This window comes from Microtus pennsylvanicus, chromosome 5 (genome assembly GCF_037038515.1).
Source record: "Microtus pennsylvanicus isolate mMicPen1 chromosome 5, mMicPen1.hap1, whole genome shotgun sequence".
Lineage (NCBI taxonomy): Eukaryota > Metazoa > Chordata > Mammalia > Rodentia > Cricetidae > Microtus > Microtus pennsylvanicus.
Genome location: NC_134583.1, coordinates 124,501,213 through 124,523,816, shown reverse-complemented (window position 1 = coordinate 124,523,816; position 22,604 = coordinate 124,501,213). Strand labels below are relative to the sequence as shown.

Genomic DNA, 22,604 nt, shown 5'->3' with positions numbered 1-22,604 from the left:
GGCTACACAGAGAAACTTTGTTTCAACCCCCCCCCAAAAAAAAAGAAGAAAAGGAAAAAAAAAAGAGAAAAAGAACAATTTACAATCAAACAGCTACTATAGTAATGCTGGAGTATATAACAACATAGATTTTTAGAACATATCCAAGTCGAAGCCTTTTCTTTTCAAAAGGTAGTATTTATTTAATTTTTCATTATTTTAAAAATTACACTTAGTGTGTGTGTGTGCATGTATATGCGCATGTGTGTGCATGTGTGACTCTGCCTCTGCATGTGGCACAGTGCAAGTTTCGATATTATTAGAGAACAGCCTGCAGGAGTGGAGTTAATTCTCTCCCTGTATCACATGGGTCCCAGAACTTGAACTTAGGTGTCAGGCTTGGTAGCAAGTGCCTTAAACTGCTGAGCCATCTTTATAAGCCATTGCTTCCCCTCAACACCGAGTCTTTTGTAGCCTAAATTAGTGTCAATCATACTGTGTAGCCTTGGGTGACTGGATGGTGTTTCTCAGACTCTGCCTTTCTTCTCCTATATCTCTGCTTGGATTTTCACCTGACTCTATCCTGCCTTGCCATATGCCAAACACACTTCATCTCTCAACCAATGAGAGCATACAGAAATACACCCCACAGCATTTCCCCCTTTCTGCCTAATCAAAAATGAAGGTTTTAACTTTAACATAGTAAAATTATATATGATGAACAGTTGTCAAGCAAGAATTACAGTTAGAATATTTAGTCTATATGTATTTGACAAAATTAAATGCTCCATTATCTATCCTCTCTTTGTGAATCTAAAGTTTCATATCTAATTTGTCTTTTATTATAACTAAGGAAAACTATAACTATCTAGTCCTCAACTCCATCAAAGACCCCAGAAGGATATAATATTATCTGAGTAAACAAGAAGTGTACTACAAGCAACTTCCAAAACTCTAGAAGTGGCAGAGATATCTGACTGCCTGGACAGTCACCCAAAGTTCTTCTGTAACATTGGGGCATCCATCTTCAGCCTGCAGGCCTAGAGTGTCTGGCAGACTTTTCAGTGAAGCAGGAAATTTGAAGGACTGTTTCTTCTATTTTGGCAAAGTTCATCAGTTGCTTTCCTCTGTGTCCTGCGGAATGTCTGGTAGTTTCTTTTGTGAAGCAGGAACCCTGAATGACCATTCTTCCTTGTTTTGGCAAAATTTAGCAGTCACTTTTCTGTGGGTTCTGCATGTCCAGTTCATACAGCATACTGTCAAGCAGTCCAGGCAAGAGCAGTTTCTTGCCCAAATGGCTGGTCTTGCTATGATGAAAGCAAGCTCCATAATGAGTTTGATTCCCATCACTGTCTTTGAAGTAACTGGTGCTTCCAGGAGCAGATATGTCTCATTGCTGAGAAAAGTCTAAGTTCTTAAAACATTTTAAATGCCATATTCTGTAGGTCTTTGAAGTGTTTGAAGATTACCTATCTAATTGAAATATATCTTTGTATACCTAAAAAAACTAATATGGCTATAAGATTGACTATTATATATGACTATTAATTTGTATTTTTAACTATAAATTACATTTTAAATGATCTTCATAAACATAATACCTTAAACAAGAGTAGAAATACACATACAGTATAACAAAATTGACTTTAAATTTATATCACTAAACAAAATCCATATCAATGTAAATTATTTTGAGATTAATAGTTGTCTTTTCCCCCTAAATATTCCCCTAAATATAACAAACATCAATAACCCACAAAATAACCAAATACCATCCATATCCCCCAACTCTTGGGAATGTTGACATTGTTTTCTCCAAACTCCTTCCTGCTGTCTGTGGATGAAGCATCTTTAGGGTCCCTGAGAAAATCTGAGATAATGGCCAAGTCCTGCTACTACCATCTATAACCTTTGTTGATAGATATCACCTGTCAAGGCTCAGGAGGGCTCCCCTGATCAAAACTGTTCCATCTTAAGCTGGAACGAATTCATAGCCTCTTGTTTCCTATGGAAACAAAAGCAAGACTGCTTCTCTAAAGCAATCGTATTTTAAGGTCCATTTTCCAAATATAGTTTTTAATTTTTGTTTTAAAGTTAAGGTATATCTAGGTTGGTATATTTTTCATTTTCTCTTTCAGTCAGTCTCATGTCTCCCAGCAGCTATCTCTTGCCCATCAGCCATCAAAAAATTCAAAATCAACATAATAGCATACAAGATCCAGACTCCCTATGTATTTCCCACCTATGGGTGGCTTTTTTAAAAATTATTTTATTTCTCTCTTTAAAGACTTACTATAATGCCTGATGGTGGTGGTGTACACATTTAATCCCAGCACTCAGAAAGCAGAGGCAGGTGGATCTCTGTGAGTTTGAGGCCAGACGAGTCTACAGAGCAAATTCCAGGACTGGCTGGGAAAAAAAAAAGCTATAGAGAATCCCTGTCTCAAAAAAACAACAAATAGACTTTATTATATTTTTTTTAAAACTATTTATTCCTTTCTATTAACTGTCACTACCCTTTTATTTCTTTCGTAAGCCTATGCACATTGTAAAATACACTGGAACCTGTTTAGAGGTTTTTCCATATGGACCTCTTTTACTGTGTATCTTTTAGCCTTTTTGACCTTTAAACTGCTAAGCAACATGGACCTCTGCTCTCAGCTTTGGTGACTGTCTCTGCCTGCTCATAGCCCAGTCAAAGGTTCTTGATCAAGAACTGCATTAAACCTTTCCTAGAGCCCTAGAATACTGATGTTTGCACGGTGGCAGGCATTTTTACTTAGTTTTTGTTCCTACTTAATGTATTAGCTGTTCAAGGGCTCACTGTTCTGCAGAAACTCTTAAAGGAGCTGTTTGCTTTTTTTTTTTTTTAAAGCTTTCTTTGAGAGCCTCACGTTGGTATACCATTTATAACCAGAGGTTTCTCTCCCACTCACCAGTTCCTAAATAACCACTCAGAGGCTTAATATTATTTACAGATGCTTAGCTGATGGCTCAGACTTATTAAATAGTGCTTACATTTAAATTTCTATTAATCTAATTATTGCAGTGTGGTTGCAGTCTGCTAGTATGTTGTTCCTTGGGTGGCTGGTCTCTCAGACCCGCCTTTCTTCTTCTGTATCTCTGCTTGGATTTCCCACCTAGTTCTATCATGCCTTGCTGAAGGCCAAAGCAGCTTTATTTATCAACCAATGAGAGTAACACATTATCACAGTGTCAAAGACATTCCACAGCGCCAGGCCCAACCTCCTCTTATGTGTGCACCTAGTCCTCGGAGGATAACCTTAGGTACTGTTCCATAGGCACTGTTTTTGAGATAGATCTTTCATTGGTTTGGAGCTTGCCAAATAGGCTAGGCTGGCTAGCTAGGGAATCCAAGAAGTCTGCCTACCCTTAGGGTTTCACATGAATGCCACTGTGCCTGGTTTTGTATGACTTCTGGGGGTTGAACCTGGACTGCTTTTACCAGCTGAAGCATCTTCCCAGCCGTTCCTCTTCTTTTCCTTAATTGTATTCATTCCTGTAGAAGAGTACCAGTGTACTTTCTTTGTTGTTAAAAGATGCCACGTGTGCAGTTCAGATAATTTGCAAATAACATTTGTCCGTTTGTAGGTGCACCAGTACCCTTTAGGACAGACTATTTATTTGTCTTGCTGGAAACTATTTATTTGTTTATTTATTGGTTTTATGAAATAGGGTTTCTCTGTTTAGCCCTGACTGTCCTGGAACTGACTCTCTGTAGACTAAGCTGGCCTTGAACTTACAGAGATCCACCCGCCTCTGTCTCCTGAGTGCTGGGATCAAAGGCATATGCCAGCATGCCTGCCTTTTTTAAAAAATGTACTTATTCTCATTTTATTTGCATTGGTTTTTTTTTTCTCCTGCATGTATGTCTGTGTGAGGGTACCAGATCCCCTGGAACTGGAGTTATAGAGAGTTGTAAGCTGACATGTGGGTGATGGGAATTGAACTTGGATCCTTTGGAAGAGCAGCCAGTGCTCGTAAGTGCTGAGCCATCTCTCCAGCCTCTGTAAATTGTATTTTTGTCACAGGCCTTCATTGATCACTCAGAAGCACTTCCCTGTCCTTCCCCTATTTACCCCCGCCACTAGAAAGAGTAAGACAAGATAGACTCTGAGAATAAATCTCTGAAGTAGAGATTGTATTTGTGTGAGAAACATGAGAACTGGATTTCATTTCAAGTGTCTGCTAAATCTCTTCATCTTCTTTTTGTGTGTTTTTGAAGCCTATGAGACACAGGAAGAAGGCGGCTGACAAGAACCTTCCTTGCCGTCCCCTGGTGTGTGCAGTCCTGGGTGAGTTTCATCAGAAGGGCAGCTTTCTGAGGCACTGGTAGCTTTTCATGATTAAGATTTTGGATGATGTGCCTCTTTCTTTCTCAGCATAGTAACCTACAAAGTTTTGTTTATTGTGTATACTGTAAATCAACCCTAATGGCTAGAGTGCGCAGTGAAAGGATGCTGCTGCTCAGGAAGGAGGGAGGGAGGGAGGGTGGGGGGGAAGGAGGGAGGGAGGGAGGGAGGGAGGAAGGAAGGAAGGAAGGAAAGAAGAAGCAAGGAAAGAAGGAAGAAAGAAGGAAGGAGGAAGGAAGGAAGAAATAAAAAACTTTTCTGGGACAAAAATGAGTATGTCTTACTTGTCACCAAGATTTCAAATTCTTACTTCTCTTTAAGGGGCTACAATGATGTGTCAGGTCAGAAGGTTTAAAATTTGAGGTTCAGACATGGAAAACTTCCCTTGAGTAAATATAGTTGAGCTGGGACTTACAGAGCTGTATCTTGGGTCCTTCTGGCTGTTCACAAATATGCATTTTTCTTAGAGGACTTAGTGAGACTCTGCATCTCATTTTCACTTGGATGTTCAACTTGGTTCCTGAGTCTCCCCAGTTCAGAAACAGAGGGGAAGACTAGATAATCCGCTCTTCTGACTAAGTGCTGAGTCTCTGCTTGTGTGAATCTATCTGCTCCACCACCTCGTCTTTGCTTGCTTTGTTGCTCTAGTCTCAGACTTCCCTCTAGCGTTTGTGTTTAGGCTATGGTATGAGATATGTGTACAATGAAATTTCCCTTGTATCTAAACTTACTGGCAGGTCCTTCTAGAAACAGGAGAGTGAGATGTTCAGCTGTAAACTTACAAGAGAGTGAGCTTTTCTGATGAAACTTAGTGCATGAAGCATTTTACTTCTTAATTTCAAAAGGGCAAATGTTAAAATGTGGCATAGAAAGTAAATTGGATTCATGCAGATAGATGTTGGCAGGGGAGATCACTCAGCATGAAGGTGATGAGTGTTGAGAAGCCACCCCCCAGCTCAAAGGCAAGAAGCGAGTCTCCTTGTGACTTATGTTATTTTTCTCCATTCCCTGTTTAGACCTCATGGTGGAGTTCATTGTAACACACATGATGAAGGAATTCCCTATGGATCTCTATGTGTAAGTGCCACGGTCCTTTTTATATGTGCAGATTTATTATAAAGAATCAAGTGATAGAAAATTTATGGTCTGTTTTACTTCAAGAGCAGCAGGTCTGAGAGATGGCTCAGTGGTTAAGAGATGCATACTGCCCTTCCAGAGACCCTGAGTTCAATTCCCAGCATCCATTTGGTATGGCTCATAATAGTCTATAATTCCAGTTGGAGGCTTTCTGACGCCCCTAGCTTCTGTGGGAACTCATACTCATGTGCATATACATGCATGTGATTGAACATAAAACATGTCATGTTATTTGTTTATTTTGTTTTGTTTTGCGAGACAGGGTTTCTCTGTGTTAATAGTCCTAGCTGTCCTGAGACAGCTTGTAGACAGGCTGGCCTGGAACTCACAGAGATCTGCCTGCCTCTGCCTCTTGAGTGCTAGGATTAAAAGCATGCGCCACCATCGCCTAATGTATAAAACAAATATCCTAAGGGAGGAAATCAAGGGGCTGAAGAGATGGCTTAGTGGTTAAAGAGCACTGGTTGTTCTTCTAGAGGACACAAGCTCAGTTCTCATTACTCGCATGTAGCTCACAACTGTCTGTAACTCCCAATTCCAGGAATCTGATACCTTCACAGCAACACATAAAGTTAATTAAATTATTTTCTTTTAAAAAGGAAACAAAGGAAACATTTGAGTGTGAAGAAATATCAAGAATCATTGTTAGTTTTTGGAAGGGAAAAAGTATAGATTATTATTTGGGTTCTTCATATCTCTTCATTATTTATTTATTGTTTTTGTTTGTTTGTTTTGTTTTTTGAGAAAGGGTTTCTCTGTGTAGCTCTGGCTGTCCTGGAACTCGCTCTGCAGACCAGGCTAGACTCGAATTCACAGAATCTCCCTGCCTCTGCCTCCAGGATGCTGGGATCAAAGGTGTGCTCTGCTACCCCCAGGCTCATTATCACTTTAAGGTCCCTGCATGGAGATCTGGAGAGATGACTGGAAGTTGATCAAAGGAGTCTCTGTTACATTCTAAAGATACGTTAAACCTGGCATGTCATGTCATTTTCTCATAGATACTTAGAGGGTAGGTAGAGGTCAAGAGAGACCTTTTTGCTCCGTTCTTAGCACATATTGTCTTGATAATCTAGACCCCTTCTAGGGAGCAGATTATGTCTCCAGGGGCCATGCTGAACTCTTAAAGGAGATCTGACTGTTGTTTACTTGAGAGGCTACTGAAAGTCAGTTTTCATGATGTTTAGGTAGGCCATTTAATTTTCTATTTTCCCTGCTGTTTTATCTTTTCAGTTTTTTTCAACACTTCTGAACAAATATGCCACATTAATGTCATTCCAGATGTGCCTACTTTTATTCCCCCCCCTTTTTTTTAAGACAGGGTTTCTCTGTGTAGCTTTGGAGCCTGTCCTAGAACTCGCTCTATAGACCAGGCTGGTCTCAAACTCAGAGATCTGCCTGTCTCTACCTCTGCATGCTGGGATTAAAGGCGTGCGCTACCACTGTGCAGCTACTTTTCTTTCTTTAGAAGCAGCTCAGGACGGCAGGCCTATAATCCTTGCACTTGGGGGGTGGAGGCGGAAGGATAACAAGTTCAAGGTCATTCTTAGCTACATAGCTTTTTGAGGCAAAGCTGAGGTATTTGAGCTCTTGCACATACACACCACACACACACACTCCTCACTCAAGTCTGACAACAGAATTAATACCTTTCTTTTTCCTTCTGACAGTGCTGTTGGTATGCTAATTTGGCAAACTTTATCCCAGTGTCAGGGATGTAGATAAGCACAGGACTTTACACAGACCAGACCACCAGCTTTTCAGATTGCTTACAGACTGTGTATGTCTTGGTTTCCTGGGTCTAGTGTAATAATATAAATTTTATCTTTTGATTGCCATATTTTTGGGTGTTTAGAAGTCTGATGCTTGACTTTAATTCAAAGACCAATAAAACTACTTTCCAAACTACTTAGCAGATGAATTTCTGCTTATTTTAGATAGAGTTTGTGTACACTAGTGTAAACAGAAGTTTCTGTCCTTTCCAGTCTCACAGCCATTCAGCCCCAAATAAACATATAGAGGCTTATATTAACTATAAACTGTTAGGCCATTTGCTCAGGCTTATTACTAAATAGTTGTTATAACTTAAATTCACCCATAATTCTTGTCTATGTTTAGCCATGTGGCTTGGTACCTTTTGTTCATGTGGCATTCTTATCTTGCTTCCTCTGCATATGGCTGGTGATTGACTCTCTGCCTTTCTCTGTAGTTAGAGGAGGCGGCGGGCTGCGTCCCTGCTGCCCGACTCCTGGCCGCCTGGCTAGCTTATGCCCCAAAATAACAACACACAAATTGTATTCTTTTAAACACTGCTTGGCCTGTTAGTTCTAGCTGCTTATCGACTAATTCTCACATCTTGATTAACCCATTTCTAATAATCTGTGTAGCACCACGAAGTGGTGGCTTACCGAGGAAAGATTCAGCAAGTCTGACCTGGTGGCTGGCTCCATTGCGTCTGACCTCACTTCCCTTCTTCCCAGCATTCTATTCTGTCTACTCCACCCACCTATGTTCTGACCTTTCAGGCCAAGCAGTTTCTTTATTAATTAACCAATGAAAGCAACAGATAGACATATGACCTTCCCACGTCATTCCTCTTTCCAGAATTCTCCTAGTCTGGTGCTTTGCCTATACTTAGTACTTATATTACTGGCCAATCAGCATTTTATTAAACCAATATGAGTGACAGATCTTTACAGTGTACAAGAGCATTATCCCAAAGCACGCTAGTGCCTTAGGAATTAGATATGTTTTTCCTATAAACTTTCTGACTTGCTTCTCTTTTTTCTTTCCTCCTTTATTTGTTTTTATTTTATTTATTATAATTATTGTTTTGTTTTCATGAGATAGAGTTTTACTATATAGCTCTGGCTGTCCTGAAACTCACTATGTAGACCTGACTGGCTTTGAAGTCACAGTGATCTGCCTGCCTCTTCCTCCAAGTGCTGGGATTTAAGGCATAGGCCACAATACCCAATTCTATTTATTATTTTTCTTTATGCTCATCAACTTGTGTGTGTTTGTGTATACATGTGCTACATCAGGGTAGAGGACAAATTGGCAGAGTTGGTTGGCTCCTTCCACCATATAGGTCCCTGGAATTGAACCCAGCTTGTCAGGCTTGGTGGCAAGTGCCTTAACCTCTGAACCATCTCTTTAGTATTATTAACTTGGGTTGTTGTTTTGAGACAGGGTCTTGTTGCTTAGCTCAAGATAACGTGGAACTTGATATGCAAACCAGGCTAGTCTTGAACTTAGAATCCTCCTGCTTCAGCCTTTAAGTACTGGGATAACAGGTGTGTATCACCAATTCTAGATATGTCCTAAATTAAAATATACTATTTAGCTGGGCTGTGGTAGTGCACACTTTAAATCCCAGCACTCGGAAGGCAGACGCAGGTGGATTTCTGTGAGTTTGAGTCCAGCCTGGTCTACAGAGTGAGTTCCAGGGCAAGCCAGAGCTACACAAAGAAACCCTGTCTTGAAAAACAAAAAACTGTGTGTGTGTGTGTGTGTGTGTGTTAGAGAGAGAGAGATAAATGTACCATTTACTTTGTGTTTGAATTTCTCATAACTAAGGAAACTGAGGCTTAGTGCTTTTCTCAGGGTTATTCTTAGACCATCCTTTACACTTGTGGGTCCAGTTTTATTTTCTCTATTTTGTTTGTTTTTAAGATGAATCTCATGTAGCCCAGGATGGCCTTGAGCCCCATGTCAATAAGAATGACTTTAACTTCTTATCCTCCTGCTTCTATTTCTTAAGTACTGTGATTGCAAGTGTGCTCCATCATCCTAGACCAAAACCTTTTTCTTTTTTTTCTTTGTGTAGCCCAGGAAGTCACTCTGTAGACCAGGTTAACCTCAAAAGCAGAGATCCACCTGCCTCTGCATTTCCAAAGCTGAGACTAAAGGTGTGTGCCACCAGACCTGGCTCCAAAGTTTTTACCATAAATCTTGGGCTGTCATTGTCCTTCATATATGTATTATCTATTAGTGTACCAAAGTACTCCAGAACCTAGTAGTTTAAGATTAATATTCATAATTTCACAGTTTCTGTAGTTTAGCAGTCTATGAAAAGTTCAACTGGATATTTTTAGCATAAGACCTCTCATGGGTCTACAGTTTGTTTATTTTTGACCGATTCTCATATATCCCAGGCTAGCATTTGCTGTGGAGCTAAGGATGACCTTGAGCTTCTGATCTCAGAGTTATACTCTCAGCAATTTTTTTGTGATAAAGAACAAAGGAAAGATATATAAATAGTGGGTGTATATATATATGTATATATACACACATAATATAAATTTTATATACATATATATATATATATATATATATAGAGAGAGAGAGAGAGAGAGAGACAGACAGACAGACAGACAGACAGACAGACAGACAGACCGACCGACAGACCGACCGACCATGTTGGCAGGACCTCAGGGGAGGTTCCATCTGACATAGTCCATAAAGAAACCTTATAAGTTTTCTGTATGTGGATGAGAAAGGAAAGGGGATCAGGTAGGAGATCAGCTTCTGGATTTTAGCAGTTTCAAAATACGTTGTGTTTGAAGAATAGTATATAATTCTGGAAACATCGAGAATAGTATATAGAGGAAATGTAAGAATAGAAAGATTTTATGAGAGAACATAGATAGTGGAAGAGTTAAAGGTGGGAATAGCTTGATTAGGATTGTGTGTTTACAACTGTAGAGTTAAAAGTATGAATCTGTCCACCCAATCCTCTACCTGACTTACCATGGATGTTCTCTACCCACCCTAACCTGTAGTCCTGACTTACCGTGGATGTTCTCTACCCACCCTAACCTGTAGTCCTGACTTACCGTGGATGTTCTCTACCCACCCTAACCTGTAGTCCTGACTTACCGTGGATGTTCTCTACCCACCCTAACCTGTAGTCCTGACTTACCATGGATGTTCTCTACCCACCCTAACCTGTAGTCCTGACTTACCGTGGATGTTCTGTACCCACCCTAACCTGTAGTCCTGACTTACCATGGATGTTCTCTACCCACCCTAACCTGTAGTCCTGACTTACCGTGGATGTTCTCTACCCACCCTAACCTGTAGTCCTGACTTACCGTGGATGTTCTGTACCCACCCTAACCTGTAGTCCTGACTTACCGTGGATGTTCTCTACCCACCCTAACCTGTAGTCCTGACTTACCATGGATGTTCTCTACCCACCCTAACCTGTAGTCCTGACTTACCGTGGATGTTCTGTACCCACCCTAACCTGTAGTCCTGACTTACCATGGATGTTCTCTACCCACCCTAACCTGTAGTCCTGACTTACCGTGGATGTTCTGTACCCACCCTAACCTGTAGTCCTAACTTACCGTGGATGTTCTCTACCCACCCTAACCTGTAGTCTTAACTTACCGTGGATGTTCTCTACCCACCCTAACCTGTAGTCCTAACTTACCGTGGATGTTCTCTACCCACCCTAACCTGTAGTCCTGACTTACCGTGGATGTTCTCTACCCACCCTAACCTGTAGTCCTGACTTACCGTGGATGTTCTCTACCCACCCTAACCTGTAGTCCTGACTTACCATGGATGTTCTCTACCCACCCTAACCTGTAGTCCTGACTTACCGTGGATGTTCTGTACCCACCCTAACCTGTAGTCCTGACTTACCGTGGATGTTCTCTACCCACCCTAACCTGTAGTCCTGACTTACCGTGGATGTTCTCTACCCACCCTAACCTGTAGTCCTGACTTACCGTGGATGTTCTGTACCCACCCTAACCTGTAGTCCTAACTTACCATGGATGTTCTCTACCCACCCTAACCTGTAGTCTTAACTTACCGTGGATGTTCTGTACCCACCCTAACCTGTAGTCCTAACTTACCGTGGATGTTCTCTACCCACCCTAACCTGTAGTCCTAACTTACCGTGGATGTTCTGTACCCACCCTAACCTGTAGTCCTGACTTACCATGGATGTTCTCTACCCACCCTAACCTGTAGTCCTAACTTACCGTGGATGTTCTGTACCCACCCTAACCTGTAGTCCTGACTTACCATGGATGTTCTGTACCCACCCTAACCTGTAGTCCCTAACTTACCGTGGATGTTCTGTACCCACCACTAACTTTGTCCAGAACGTTTCTGTATTGTTTTCTTCTCCACTTGCTCTGAGGCTGACTGTTCTGAGGGTACGAAGATGGTGCAGATGAAGAGAAGGCCGGGCAGAAGGTTCCAGCCTCAGGCTGAATTCACTTTCTCCAAGCCGGTGCCTATCCAGATTTTCCTTCTCTCTACTTCCATTTCCTTTTCCAGTTTTGGTATCTGGAGCATCAAGTCCTTTTTAGGTGAACCTCTCTGCTCCCAGCTGGGCAGCAGGCCAGGCTGCTGCTCTCTTCTCATTATGTGCAGCCTCTCAGCAGCATGTAGCAGAGAGAGGGACTGAAAGCAGATGAATTCCTACCATTTCAGCTAAGTTTATCATCCTCATGGTGAATATGAAAAAGTATGGAGTACAGAAAGACTTAGCACCCAGAGCCAGAATCTGGGTCAGAAGTGAGACAAGTTTCTTTTCTGTCTGAGCACTGTAGGAACGGCAGTGGCAGGAAAGGTGTCTCCAAGGGGAAAGGAGTCTTGCCGGAGGCACAAGCAGAGGAACCCCCAAGCCTAACATTCATTTCTGTTCCTCTTGATTCTTGTTGCCATCCTTGTAGTTACCACGGGGTTTGAGACTGAGGAGAGATGAATTCAGGAAAATAAACCTTCTTAACTCACTCTTATGTGGAAAACTTAAGCCCACCCTGTTTCTTTTTTTGAGACAGGGCCTACCAAAGATGCAGTGGAAGGGAAAGTTGGGAGAAGGCAGGGCTGTCTTTTCTCAGACTAGGAACCACTACAGAGAAACACCCAAAGAAGCAGGAAATTTGGAATCTTTTGCCAGTATGTATTTTTAAGGATGTAACAGTTATTAAATTTGTTTTTGTTTCTTCTCTTTTTTAGACGGTCTTGCAACGTAACCTAGGCTCAAACCGTCCAGCCTCCTGCCTCAGCGTCCTGAGTCTTTGGCACTTGGCACTTGTTAAAATTATCTTAATACTTGGTAACTGTCTGAGTCACTGTGAGCGCAAGGCTAACAGTGTACCTGTTGGGTGCCTGTGAGACAGCAAGAGAGCCTTTAGGAGTGCTGTATGTAGTCTTCAAGTGAGGGGCACACATTCAGGCTGTAAGAAGTATCTCAGCACTGCTCTGTAGTGTCCACAGCAGCGAGGGTGTATGCTTATCCAGCCTAGCCCACATGAGAGGTACCAGCATATAGTCATGACCATGGTGCATCTGAGTGGTCGCTTACAGGCAGCACCCAGCCATCCTTGTTGGCTGCAGCAGCATCAGCAGCTGTGAACTAATCACTCAATTTTATGGAGATATTGATAGGTTTTATACATTGGCCAAGGCAAATCATGGCTCAAATGAGGCTATTATTTAACAGATTGTTGCAGAATATTTGTTTAACTAGGCAAAGATGTGTTATATTAGTTTATATTGCATTTGTTTAACCATGTACAGATGTTACATTTGCATTAATTAAATTAACCTGGGCTCACAGAGGTGGGCTTAGCAACTAGTTAGCAGGAAGTAGCAGGGAGGAGCTTAGCATGAGATTTTTAGTTGGGGCGGTGTGGAAGGAGAGAGGCTTCCTGGATTGAGTAAAGAGAGAGTTAGCCAGTTGCTTCTCTAACTCTGAGCTCTCAGGTGTTCACCCTAGCCTTTGATTCTTAGGTTTTATTAGAATAGAGATTTGGTTAAAGCTACCTAAAGGGCTAGCTGAAGTGGCAGCAACAGACTCACTGGGGGAGCAGAACCCCCCAGGTTGGGCTGCTAGCCGTTTAAAGCATGGTCTCTGAAGGGGAAACAGCAGCGGATGGCACCCACATAAAGGAGACTGTGTTACCATTTCCAAAAAATGAGGAAATGAATCTGGGCAGTGGTGGCGCACGCCTTTAATGCCAGCACTTGGGAGGCAGAGGCAGGAGGATCTTTGTGAGTTCAAGGCCAGCCTGGTCTCACAAGCCCCCAACCAAACCAAACCAAACAACAACAAAAAGTAAAAACCAATGAAGAAAATGGCTGGAAACTGGAAGAATGGTTTATTTGGAATTTGTATCACTTGGTAGTTAGTCTCAGTACTGGTTAGATTTTTTTTTCTTTTATGATAACAAGTTTTTAAAATTTGTTGATGTGTATGCTGATGTGTTATTTTATATTTCTCTGCTAAATATTATATGTGGGTATGTATGCATTGTGGTGAAATGAAAATCAGCAGACAATTTTAGGGAGTTGCTTCTACCTTGTTGAGGCAGAATCTCTCATTTCCATTGTACTGTGTACTTCAGGCCTACTGGCTCACAAGGATCTGGATAATTCTGTCTTTACCCCATAGCAGCTGGCTGTAGGAGTGTTGGGATTACAAATGTGTGGCGTTGCTGGCTGTAGGAGTGTTGGGATTACAGATGTGTGGCATTGCTGGCTGTAGGAGTGTTGGGATTACAGATGTGCGGCATTGCTTTCATGCTTTCTCTTCATGGCTCAGGGCTAGACCTCAGCTTACCAGGCTTGGAAAGTGCTTTTGCTGCTGAGCTGTCTCGCTGCCCTGAAATTTTGTTGTTTTGAGACTGAAGTCTTGCGGTGTAGCTTTGGATGGCCTAATACTTTCTTTTTAAAATATTTGTTTTATGTGTGTGTGTGTGTGTGTGTGTGTGTGTGTGTGTGTGTGCATGTTTCACCTGCATGTATGTGCATGTACTGCCCAAGAAGGCCAGAAGAGGGCATTAGACCCCTTGGAACTAGAGTTATTGACGTGGTTGCTGGGAATTGAACCTGAATCCTCTGGAAGAGCAGCCAGTGCGCTTAACTGCTGAAACATCTCTCCCATCCCACACCTCGTATTTTCTATGTAGTCCTTGTTGGCCATGTTCTCTTGTCAATCCTCCTCTGAGCTCGGATTACCAGCATATACCACCACACCTGCTTTAAATTCAGTTTACATATTAAGTAAACATACTTTAGTGTTTGCCTTTGATGTGCTGTTAGGCACTTCAATTCCTCTCGCTGGGTCTCTTTGACTCTTACCTCTCAGAAGGAGTTTGGTAGTGTTCTGTTTCTTTCCAGAGAATAAAGACCCTTAGTTCAGTTTATTCAGTGTTGTCCTCTTTAAGCCCTTGCTGCCTTTTAATCCACGACTGTCCTTTCAGCACTGCAACTTTCCTAAGAGACAGTCATTGTGACCTGGAGCATGAGTGTGGACTCCCCTAAGAGACAGCCATTGTGACCTGGAGCATGAGTGTGAGCTCCCCTAAGAGACAGTCATTGTGACCTGGAGCATGAGTGTGGACTCCCCTAAGAGACAGCCATTGTGACCTGGAGCATGAGTGTGGACTCCCCTAAGAGACAGTCACTGTGACCTGGAGCATGAGTGTGGACTCCCCTAAGAGACAGTCACTGTGACCTGGAGCATGAGTGTGAGTTCCCCTAAGAGACAGTCATTGTGACCTGGAGCATGAGTGTGAGCTTCCCTAAGAGACAGTCATTGTGACCTGGAGCATGAGTGTGAGCTCCCCTAATAGACAGCCATTGTGACCTGGAGCATGAGTGTGAGCTTCCCTAAGAGACAGCCACTGTGACCTGGAGCATGAGTGTGAGCTCCCCTAATAGACAGTCACTGTGACCTGGAGCATGAGTGTGAGCTTCCCTAATAGACAGTCACTGTGACCTGGAGCATGAGTGTGAACTCCCCTAAGAGACAGCCATTGTGACCTGGAGCATGAGTGTGAGCTTCCCTAAGAGACAGTCACTGTGACCTGGAGCATGAGTGTGAGCTTCCCTAAGAGACAGTCATTGTGACCTGGAGCATGAGTGTGAGCTTCCCTAAGAGACAGTCATTGTGACCTGGAGCATGAGTGTGAGCTCCCCTAATAGACAGTCACTGTGACCTGGAGCATGAGTGTGAGCTTCCCTAAGAGACAGTCACTGTGACCTGGAGCATGAGTGTGAGCTTCCCTAAGAGACAGTCATTGTGACCTGGAGCATGAGTGTGAGCTCCCCTAATAGACAGTCACTGTGACCTGGAGCATGAGTGTGAGCTTCCCTAAGAGACAGTCACTGTGACCTGGAGCATGAGTGTGAACTCCCCTAAGAGACAGCCATTGTGACCTGGAGCATGAGTGTGAGCTTCCCTAATAGACAGTCACTGTGACCTGGAGCATGAGTGTGAGCTTCCCTAAGAGACAGTCACTGTGACCTGGAGCATGAGTGTGAGCTCCCCTAATAGACAGTCACTGTGACCTGGAGCATGAGTGTGAACTCCCCTAAGAGACAGCCATTGTGACCTGGAGCATGAGTGTGAACTCCCCTAAGAGACAGCCATTGTGACCTGGAGCATGAGTGTGAGCTTCCCTAAGAGACAGTCATTGTGACCTGGAGCATGAGTGTGAGCTCCCCTAATAGACAGCCATTGTGACCTGGAGCATGAGTGTGAGCTTCCCTAAGAGACAGCCACTGTGACCTGGAGCATGAGTGTGAGCTCCCCTAATAGACAGTCACTGTGACCTGGAGCATGAGTGTGAGCTTCCCTAATAGACAGTCACTGTGACCTGGAGCATGAGTGTGAACTCCCCTAAGAGACAGCCATTGTGACCTGGAGCATGAGTGTGAGCTTCCCTAAGAGACAGTCACTGTGACCTGGAGCATGAGTGTGAGCTTCCCTAAGAGACAGTCATTGTGACCTGGAGCATGAGTGTGAGCTTCCCTAAGAGACAGTCATTGTGACCTGGAGCATGAGTGTGAGCTCCCCTAATAGACAGTCACTGTGACCTGGAGCATGAGTGTGAGCTTCCCTAAGAGACAGTCACTGTGACCTGGAGCATGAGTGTGAGCTTCCCTAAGAGACAGTCATTGTGACCTGGAGCATGAGTGTGAGCTCCCCTAATAGACAGTCACTGTGACCTGGAGCATGAGTGTGAGCTTCCCTAAGAGACAGTCACTGTGACCTGGAGCATGAGTGTGAACTCCCCTAAGAGACAGCCATTGTGACCTGGAGCATGAGTGTGAGCTTCCCTAATAGACAGTCACTGTGACCTGGAGCATGAGTGTGAGCTTCCCTAAGAGACAGTCATTGTGACCTGGAGCATGAGTGTGAGCTCCCCTAATAGACAGTCACTGTGACCTGGAGCATGAGTGTGAACTCCCCTAAGAGACAGCCATTGTGACCTGGAGCATGATTGTGAACTCCCCTAAGAGACAGCCATTGTGACCTGGAGCATGAGTGTGAGCTTCCCTAAGAGACAGTCATTGTGACCTGGAGCATGAGTGTGAGCTTCCCTAAGAGACAGTCACTGTGACCTGGAGCATGAGTGTGAGCTTCCCTAAGAGACAGCCATTGTGACCTGGAGCATGAGTGTGAACTCCCCTAAGAGACAGCCATTGTGACCTGGAGCATGAGTGTGAGCTTCCCTAAGAGACAGTCATTGTGACCTGGAGCATGAGTGTGAGCTTCCCTAAGAGACAGTCACTGTGACCTGGAGCATGAGTGTGAGCTTCCCTAAGAGACAGTCATTGTGACCTGGAGCATGAGTGTGAGCTTCCCTAATAGACAGTCACTGTGACCTGGAGCATGAGTGTGAGCTCCCCTAATAGACAGTCACTGTGACCTGGAGCATGAGTGTGAGCTTCCCTAAGAGACAGTCATTGTGACCTGGAGCATGAGTGTGAGCTTCCCTAAGAGACAGTCATTGTGACCTGGAGCATGAGTGTGAGCTCCCCTAATAGACAGTCACTGTGACCTGGAGCATGAGTGTGAGCTTCCCTAAGAGACAGTCACTGTGACCTGGAGCATGAGTGTGAACTCCCCTAAGAGACAGCCATTGTGACCTGGAGCATGAGTGTGAGCTTCCCTAAGAGACAGTCACTGTGACCTGGAGCATGAGTGTGAACTCCCCTAAGAGACAGCCATTGTGACCTGGAGCATGAGTGTGAGCTTCCCTAAGAGACAGTCACTGTGACCTGGAGCATGAGTGTGAACTCCCCTAAGAGACAGCCATTGTGACCTGGAGCATGAGTGTGAGCTTCCCTAAGAGACAGTCACTGTGACCTGGAGCATGAGTGTGAACTCCCCTAAGAGACAGCCATTGTGACCTGGAGCATGAGTGTGAGCTTCCCTAAGAGACAGTCACTGTGACCCAGTAACCAGCTGTGCCATGTGGAGGCTTTTGAAACAGTGTTCTTCAAAGGGTTGCTGGGAATCTAAAGGAGATGCTAGGTGCTTCCTGCAATGGATGAGGTCACCTCTAGAGCAGAGGAGTGGAGTGCAGAAAGTTAGGAGTTCTACACTGAAACAAAATTAACTTTGAGATTCCCAGAAACATCTGGGGTAGAATGTGGCCCTACCCAAGGTTCTACACAGGCCTTAATCCTGTTTTAGAATTATCTGTGCCAGTAACCTCTTGCTTCTCAGCTGGGGTGAGGCTTTAACCAGAATCTGGTTGAGGAGTTGGTTTTCCTGTCCATGTCCCCATAAATTTTTCCTGTATTTTTTCCCAGCCTCATCCCTTAGCTACATATCAAGTTCAAGGCTAGCCTGGTCTACATGAGACCCTATTTCAACAAAATAAAACAGGCTGAGGATAGTTTGGTAGAATACTTGCTTAGCATGCATAAAGCCCTGGGTTTCGTTTTGAATACCCCATAAAAACTGTAATACCAGTGCTTGGGAGGTGGAGACAGGAGGATCAGGAGTAGATCTGCTGGTGCATGCCATTAATGGCCAGCCTGGTCAACAGAGCAAGTGCAGGACAGCCAGGACTGCACAGAGAAACCCTGTCTCATAAAGTCAAAAAATAACAACAGCCCTCCCCCGAAACAAAAACCATATATATGTATATATGTGTATGTATATACATATACACACTTACATACATACATACATATGTATGTATAAAAACAAAATCAGCCTAGGGGTGCAGAGAGCAAACACAATTTCACTCTTAGTCCCACCAAACAAGTACTTGGTTGTGTTTCAGCAGCTACAAGTGGTCGATAGTCCCGTTCCTGGACCATTAAGTTATGTGTGTCACAACAACACAATGTTTTATTTTGCTTTATTTTGAGGTAGGATCTTCTGTAGCACAAGTTGGTCTCAAATTTACCATTGTAGGTGAAGATGATCTTTAATTCTTGTTTTGTTTTTTGGTTTTTTTTGAGACAGGGTTTCTCTGTGTAGCTCTGGTTGTCCTGGAACTCACTCTGTAGACCAGGCTGGCCTCAAACTCACCAAGATCCACCTGCCTCTGCCCCCTGAGTGCTGGAATAAAGGTGTGCGCCACCACTGCCCAGCTTATTTATTCATATTTTTTTAAAAATGATTTATTTAACTTTATTATGTTCGTTGGTGTGAAGGTGTCAGATCTCGTGGAACTGCATTTTCAGATAGTTGTGAGCTGCCATGTGGGTGCTGGGAACCGAACCCGGGTCCTCTGAAAGAGCAGTCAGTGCTCTTAACCACTGAGCCATCTCTCCAGCCCCATTTATTCATATTTCGAGACAGTTTCACCTAGCTCATGCTCACCTGGAACTTCCTGTGTCATCAAGGATGACCTTGATCTTATGCTTCTCCTGCCTGCACCTGGCATGAGTCGCCAGGCCTGCCTTCAAAATTGGTGTTCCTCTTAACCTATGTTATATAATAATGGGTTTCATTATGATGCTTCCATACGTGTATTTAATGTATAACAATCATATTCACTCCCCTCTCGCCCTTCCTATCCCGCTAATCTTCTCAGCCATCCCCTTCTAATTTTGAGTCTTATGTATCTGATTAAATTACATAATTTGTTGCTGTGCAAAATTCTCTGAAGAGTAACCTGAGGAAGGTCATTTGACTTACAGTTCCAGGCATAGGCTGTCATGGTGAGGAAGGCATGGCAGCAGGAGCTTGATGCTCCAGGCTCATCATCACACTCACAGACAGGAAAACATGAATTTTAGTGCTCAGCTCCCTTTCTCCACTTGCAGCAGCCTGTGGACGGGTGCAGCCCGCCGTTAAATACTCCACCCCCAATTACGCTAACCCGATATCTTTCACAGGCTCACCTGATCTAGCTGATCCCTCACAGGCTTGTAGTGCCTGGAACCTTGCCTCCTAGCTGACTCGAGATCTTGTTGGCTGTCGTACTAGTTACCAAAGCATCCAGAGTTCCATTGTGGTTGTTTGCAGTCTTGTGGGTGACTGTTTGCAGGAGGACAGACACAGCCATCGCAGGAGATGTCTTTCATCAGCTTCAGATACATCCTGGGGAGGAGAGCTTTCCCATAAGCCCCTCTCCCCAAACTGGTTTTTTAAACTCAACTTAAATACTTACTTTTATTTATGAGTGTTGGTGTGGGTGTCTATCATGTGTGAGTGCATTTAGAGGCCAGAAGGTGTCAGATCCTGGAACTGGAGTCGCACGCAGCTGTAAGCAGCTCTGTGTGGGTGCAAGGACTGAATTAAGGTCCTTTGGAAGAACAGCAAGCCTTGTTACCTGCTGAGCCATCTTTTTAGTCCTGATTTTAAATGTAAATACAAACTAGGTTAGTTACAAGTTAAATTTCTTTAAAACTGAATTCGAACTTGAGGCTTAATATCTTTCATTTTTTACATCTGTGCATTCCTTTCTTAATTTTTTTGATTAAAAATTATTTTTATGTGTATGGTTTTGTAGTAAGAGCTGCGGGGCTGCGTTCCTGCCACCCAGCTCCCTGCCGCCTGGCTAGCTTATGCCCCAAAATAACAACACACAAACTGTATTCATATAAACACTGCTTGACCCATTTCTATTAATGTGTGTAGCACCACGAGGTGGTGACTTACCAGGGAGATTCTAGCCTACGTCCATCCTGGGTCGGAGCTTCATCATGTCTGACCTGGAGAGCAGTGGCATGGCGTCTGAGCTCACTTCCTCTTCCTCCCAACTTCTGTTCTGTTTACTCCACCCACCTATGTTCTAACCTATCAGGCCAAGCAGTTTCTTTATTAATTAACCAATGGCCTTCCTCCATCAGTATGGGTGTTTTGTCTGCATGTACACTTGTACCACGTGCATGCCTGGTATCCAGAGAGGTTAGAAGATACTGGGGTCCCCTGGAACTGGAGTTACATTAGGGAACTGCCATTGCTAGGAATTGAACCCAGGTCCTCTGGAAGAGCCATCTCTAGCTCCTTCAGAAAAAAAAATTTTAAAACGTTTATTTATTTTCTGTGTGTGACCCCTTTCCTGTGTGTGTGAGCACTTGCTGTGAAGTTGTTTCTCTTGATCTGCCATGTGGGACCCAGGGATCAAACCTGTTTGCCAGACTAGGCAGCAAGTGCCTATACTGATAAGAGTGCCATGGCACTGCTTCCTCCAGGCCCCCTTTCCTGTTTTGACTCAGGGTGTCCCTATGAAGCCCAAGTAATCTAAGCCACTTGAGTGCTGGGATTACAGGAATTCACCACCATGCCCAGCCGCATGCTATGTTTGCTGTCATTGAAATAATTGTGATGTCTCTTTCCTTCCTGAAAGGACGAATACTCGAGGGAAAGGCTAACAGTGGTCCCTCATTCTAGGCCTCTTAAGTAGTTGTAGCCCAGTGGGTAGCACCAATTGTGTGTGTGTGTGACAGACTGACAGACAGAAAATTTGGCAGGCTTATCCCCTTTTTGTGGTATGTGTATGTATTTGCCTTCAGTCTTAGTGACCGTAGCAGAGGTTGCCTCCCTAAAGAAGAACACTGGTGGACTGCGCTGGCTCAGAGCTCACCCGGTTGTCTTCTTACTGCAGGCGCTGTGTCCAGGTCGTGCACAAACTGCTGTGTTACCAGAAGAAGTGTAGAGTTCGCCTGCACTATACCTGGCGGGAACTCTGGTCAGGTAACGCTCCTCCTTGAGCTTGTTCTCTTTCCCTGTGCTTCGTATGAGCTTGCACTCACACTATAGTCTTTTATTCCGTGTGCTGTTAGGACGGTTCTCTTTCACTCACACTATTTATTTTTAACATTTTGCCTTGCTTGAATCTAGACTTCAAATGCTATGTGGTCCACACTTTCTTTCCTGTTCCTTCTCTCATTCTCTGTACTTTTTTTTTTTGGCAGCCTTTGATGGTTTCTTGAGTTTTAGGGCTAAAGATGTACCTGGTAGAGTACAAGCATAAAGTCTGGATTTGATCCCTAGCACTGAGAAAAAAAGGGAAAAAACTCTAAGGAGAGGATATAATTTGTTAGCCAGGCATAATGGCACAAACCTGTAATCAGCAGTGGAGGGAAAAGCAAATAGATCTCTCTGAGATCAAGGCCAGCCTGGGCTACATAGTGAATTCCAGTTATTCAGTGCTGTGTAGTGAGACCCTTAAAAAGCAAAACCAAACAAACAAAAATGTCTTGAATCTCGAAGATTCTGGCTTTGTGTAGCGGCGAGGAGTCAGTGCAAACTTGGATTCGCATCCACTTCCATTTGGTAGCAGCATATGGACTATAGGGAACGGCTGTGTGTTTCCTCAAGATGAGTAATCTCAGGAGGAATGGCATTAGGAGGTGGTGGGGATGGGGCGGGGAGATGGGGGAAGCTCTGCTCTTTTGTTACATCTGGCATTATTACTGTTTACAGACTGTGTAGATGGCACCACTCCCCCTGGGCCAGAGACAAAACAGAAAATTACAATGTTTACTTTTGTCTTTATATCCATTTGGTAACCCAGTAAAGTCACTGCTGCCCTGCATGCGGGGTGTGTCTCTTCTCTAAGGGCACAATTAATGTTAGCTTGCCATCCTTTTTGTGTGTGACTAAATTGGAGGTTTTGGGAAAGCAAAAATTGTTCTCTGAGGCAGTTGCTTGCTGATAGGTCCTGTGGCTTTTGTGACCTGAGGCTATAATAGTTTTCTCTCAATGATTACAGATGAGTGGCTGCCCCAACCGTGGGGTGCTCCTCTGTTTCTGAACTGAGGAGAGTCGTTAGTGTCAGGGGCTCTGTAAGAAACAGGCCAGGAGCCCAGCCCCCTTCTATGGAATTTATCTCCCTGTTGTGACACATGGTTTCCTCCCAGCTTAATTGGCCTTTCTAAATTTAGTCC

General features: G+C 43.7%; 1 protein-coding gene across 2 annotated transcripts in view; it reads left to right on the top strand.

The window, feature by feature from the left end:
* Armh3 (armadillo like helical domain containing 3) overlaps positions 1-22,604 on the top strand; it is a 195,752-nt gene that overhangs the window by 59,775 nt on the left and 113,373 nt on the right. For both annotated transcript variants that reach the window (XM_075974238.1, XM_075974239.1), the window contains 3 exons: positions 4,226-4,295; positions 5,369-5,429; positions 21,320-21,408. In XM_075974238.1, coding sequence (XP_075830353.1) covers positions 4,226-4,295; positions 5,369-5,429; positions 21,320-21,408 — 220 coding nt within the window. The remainder of the gene's footprint in view (positions 1-4,225; positions 4,296-5,368; positions 5,430-21,319; positions 21,409-22,604) is intronic.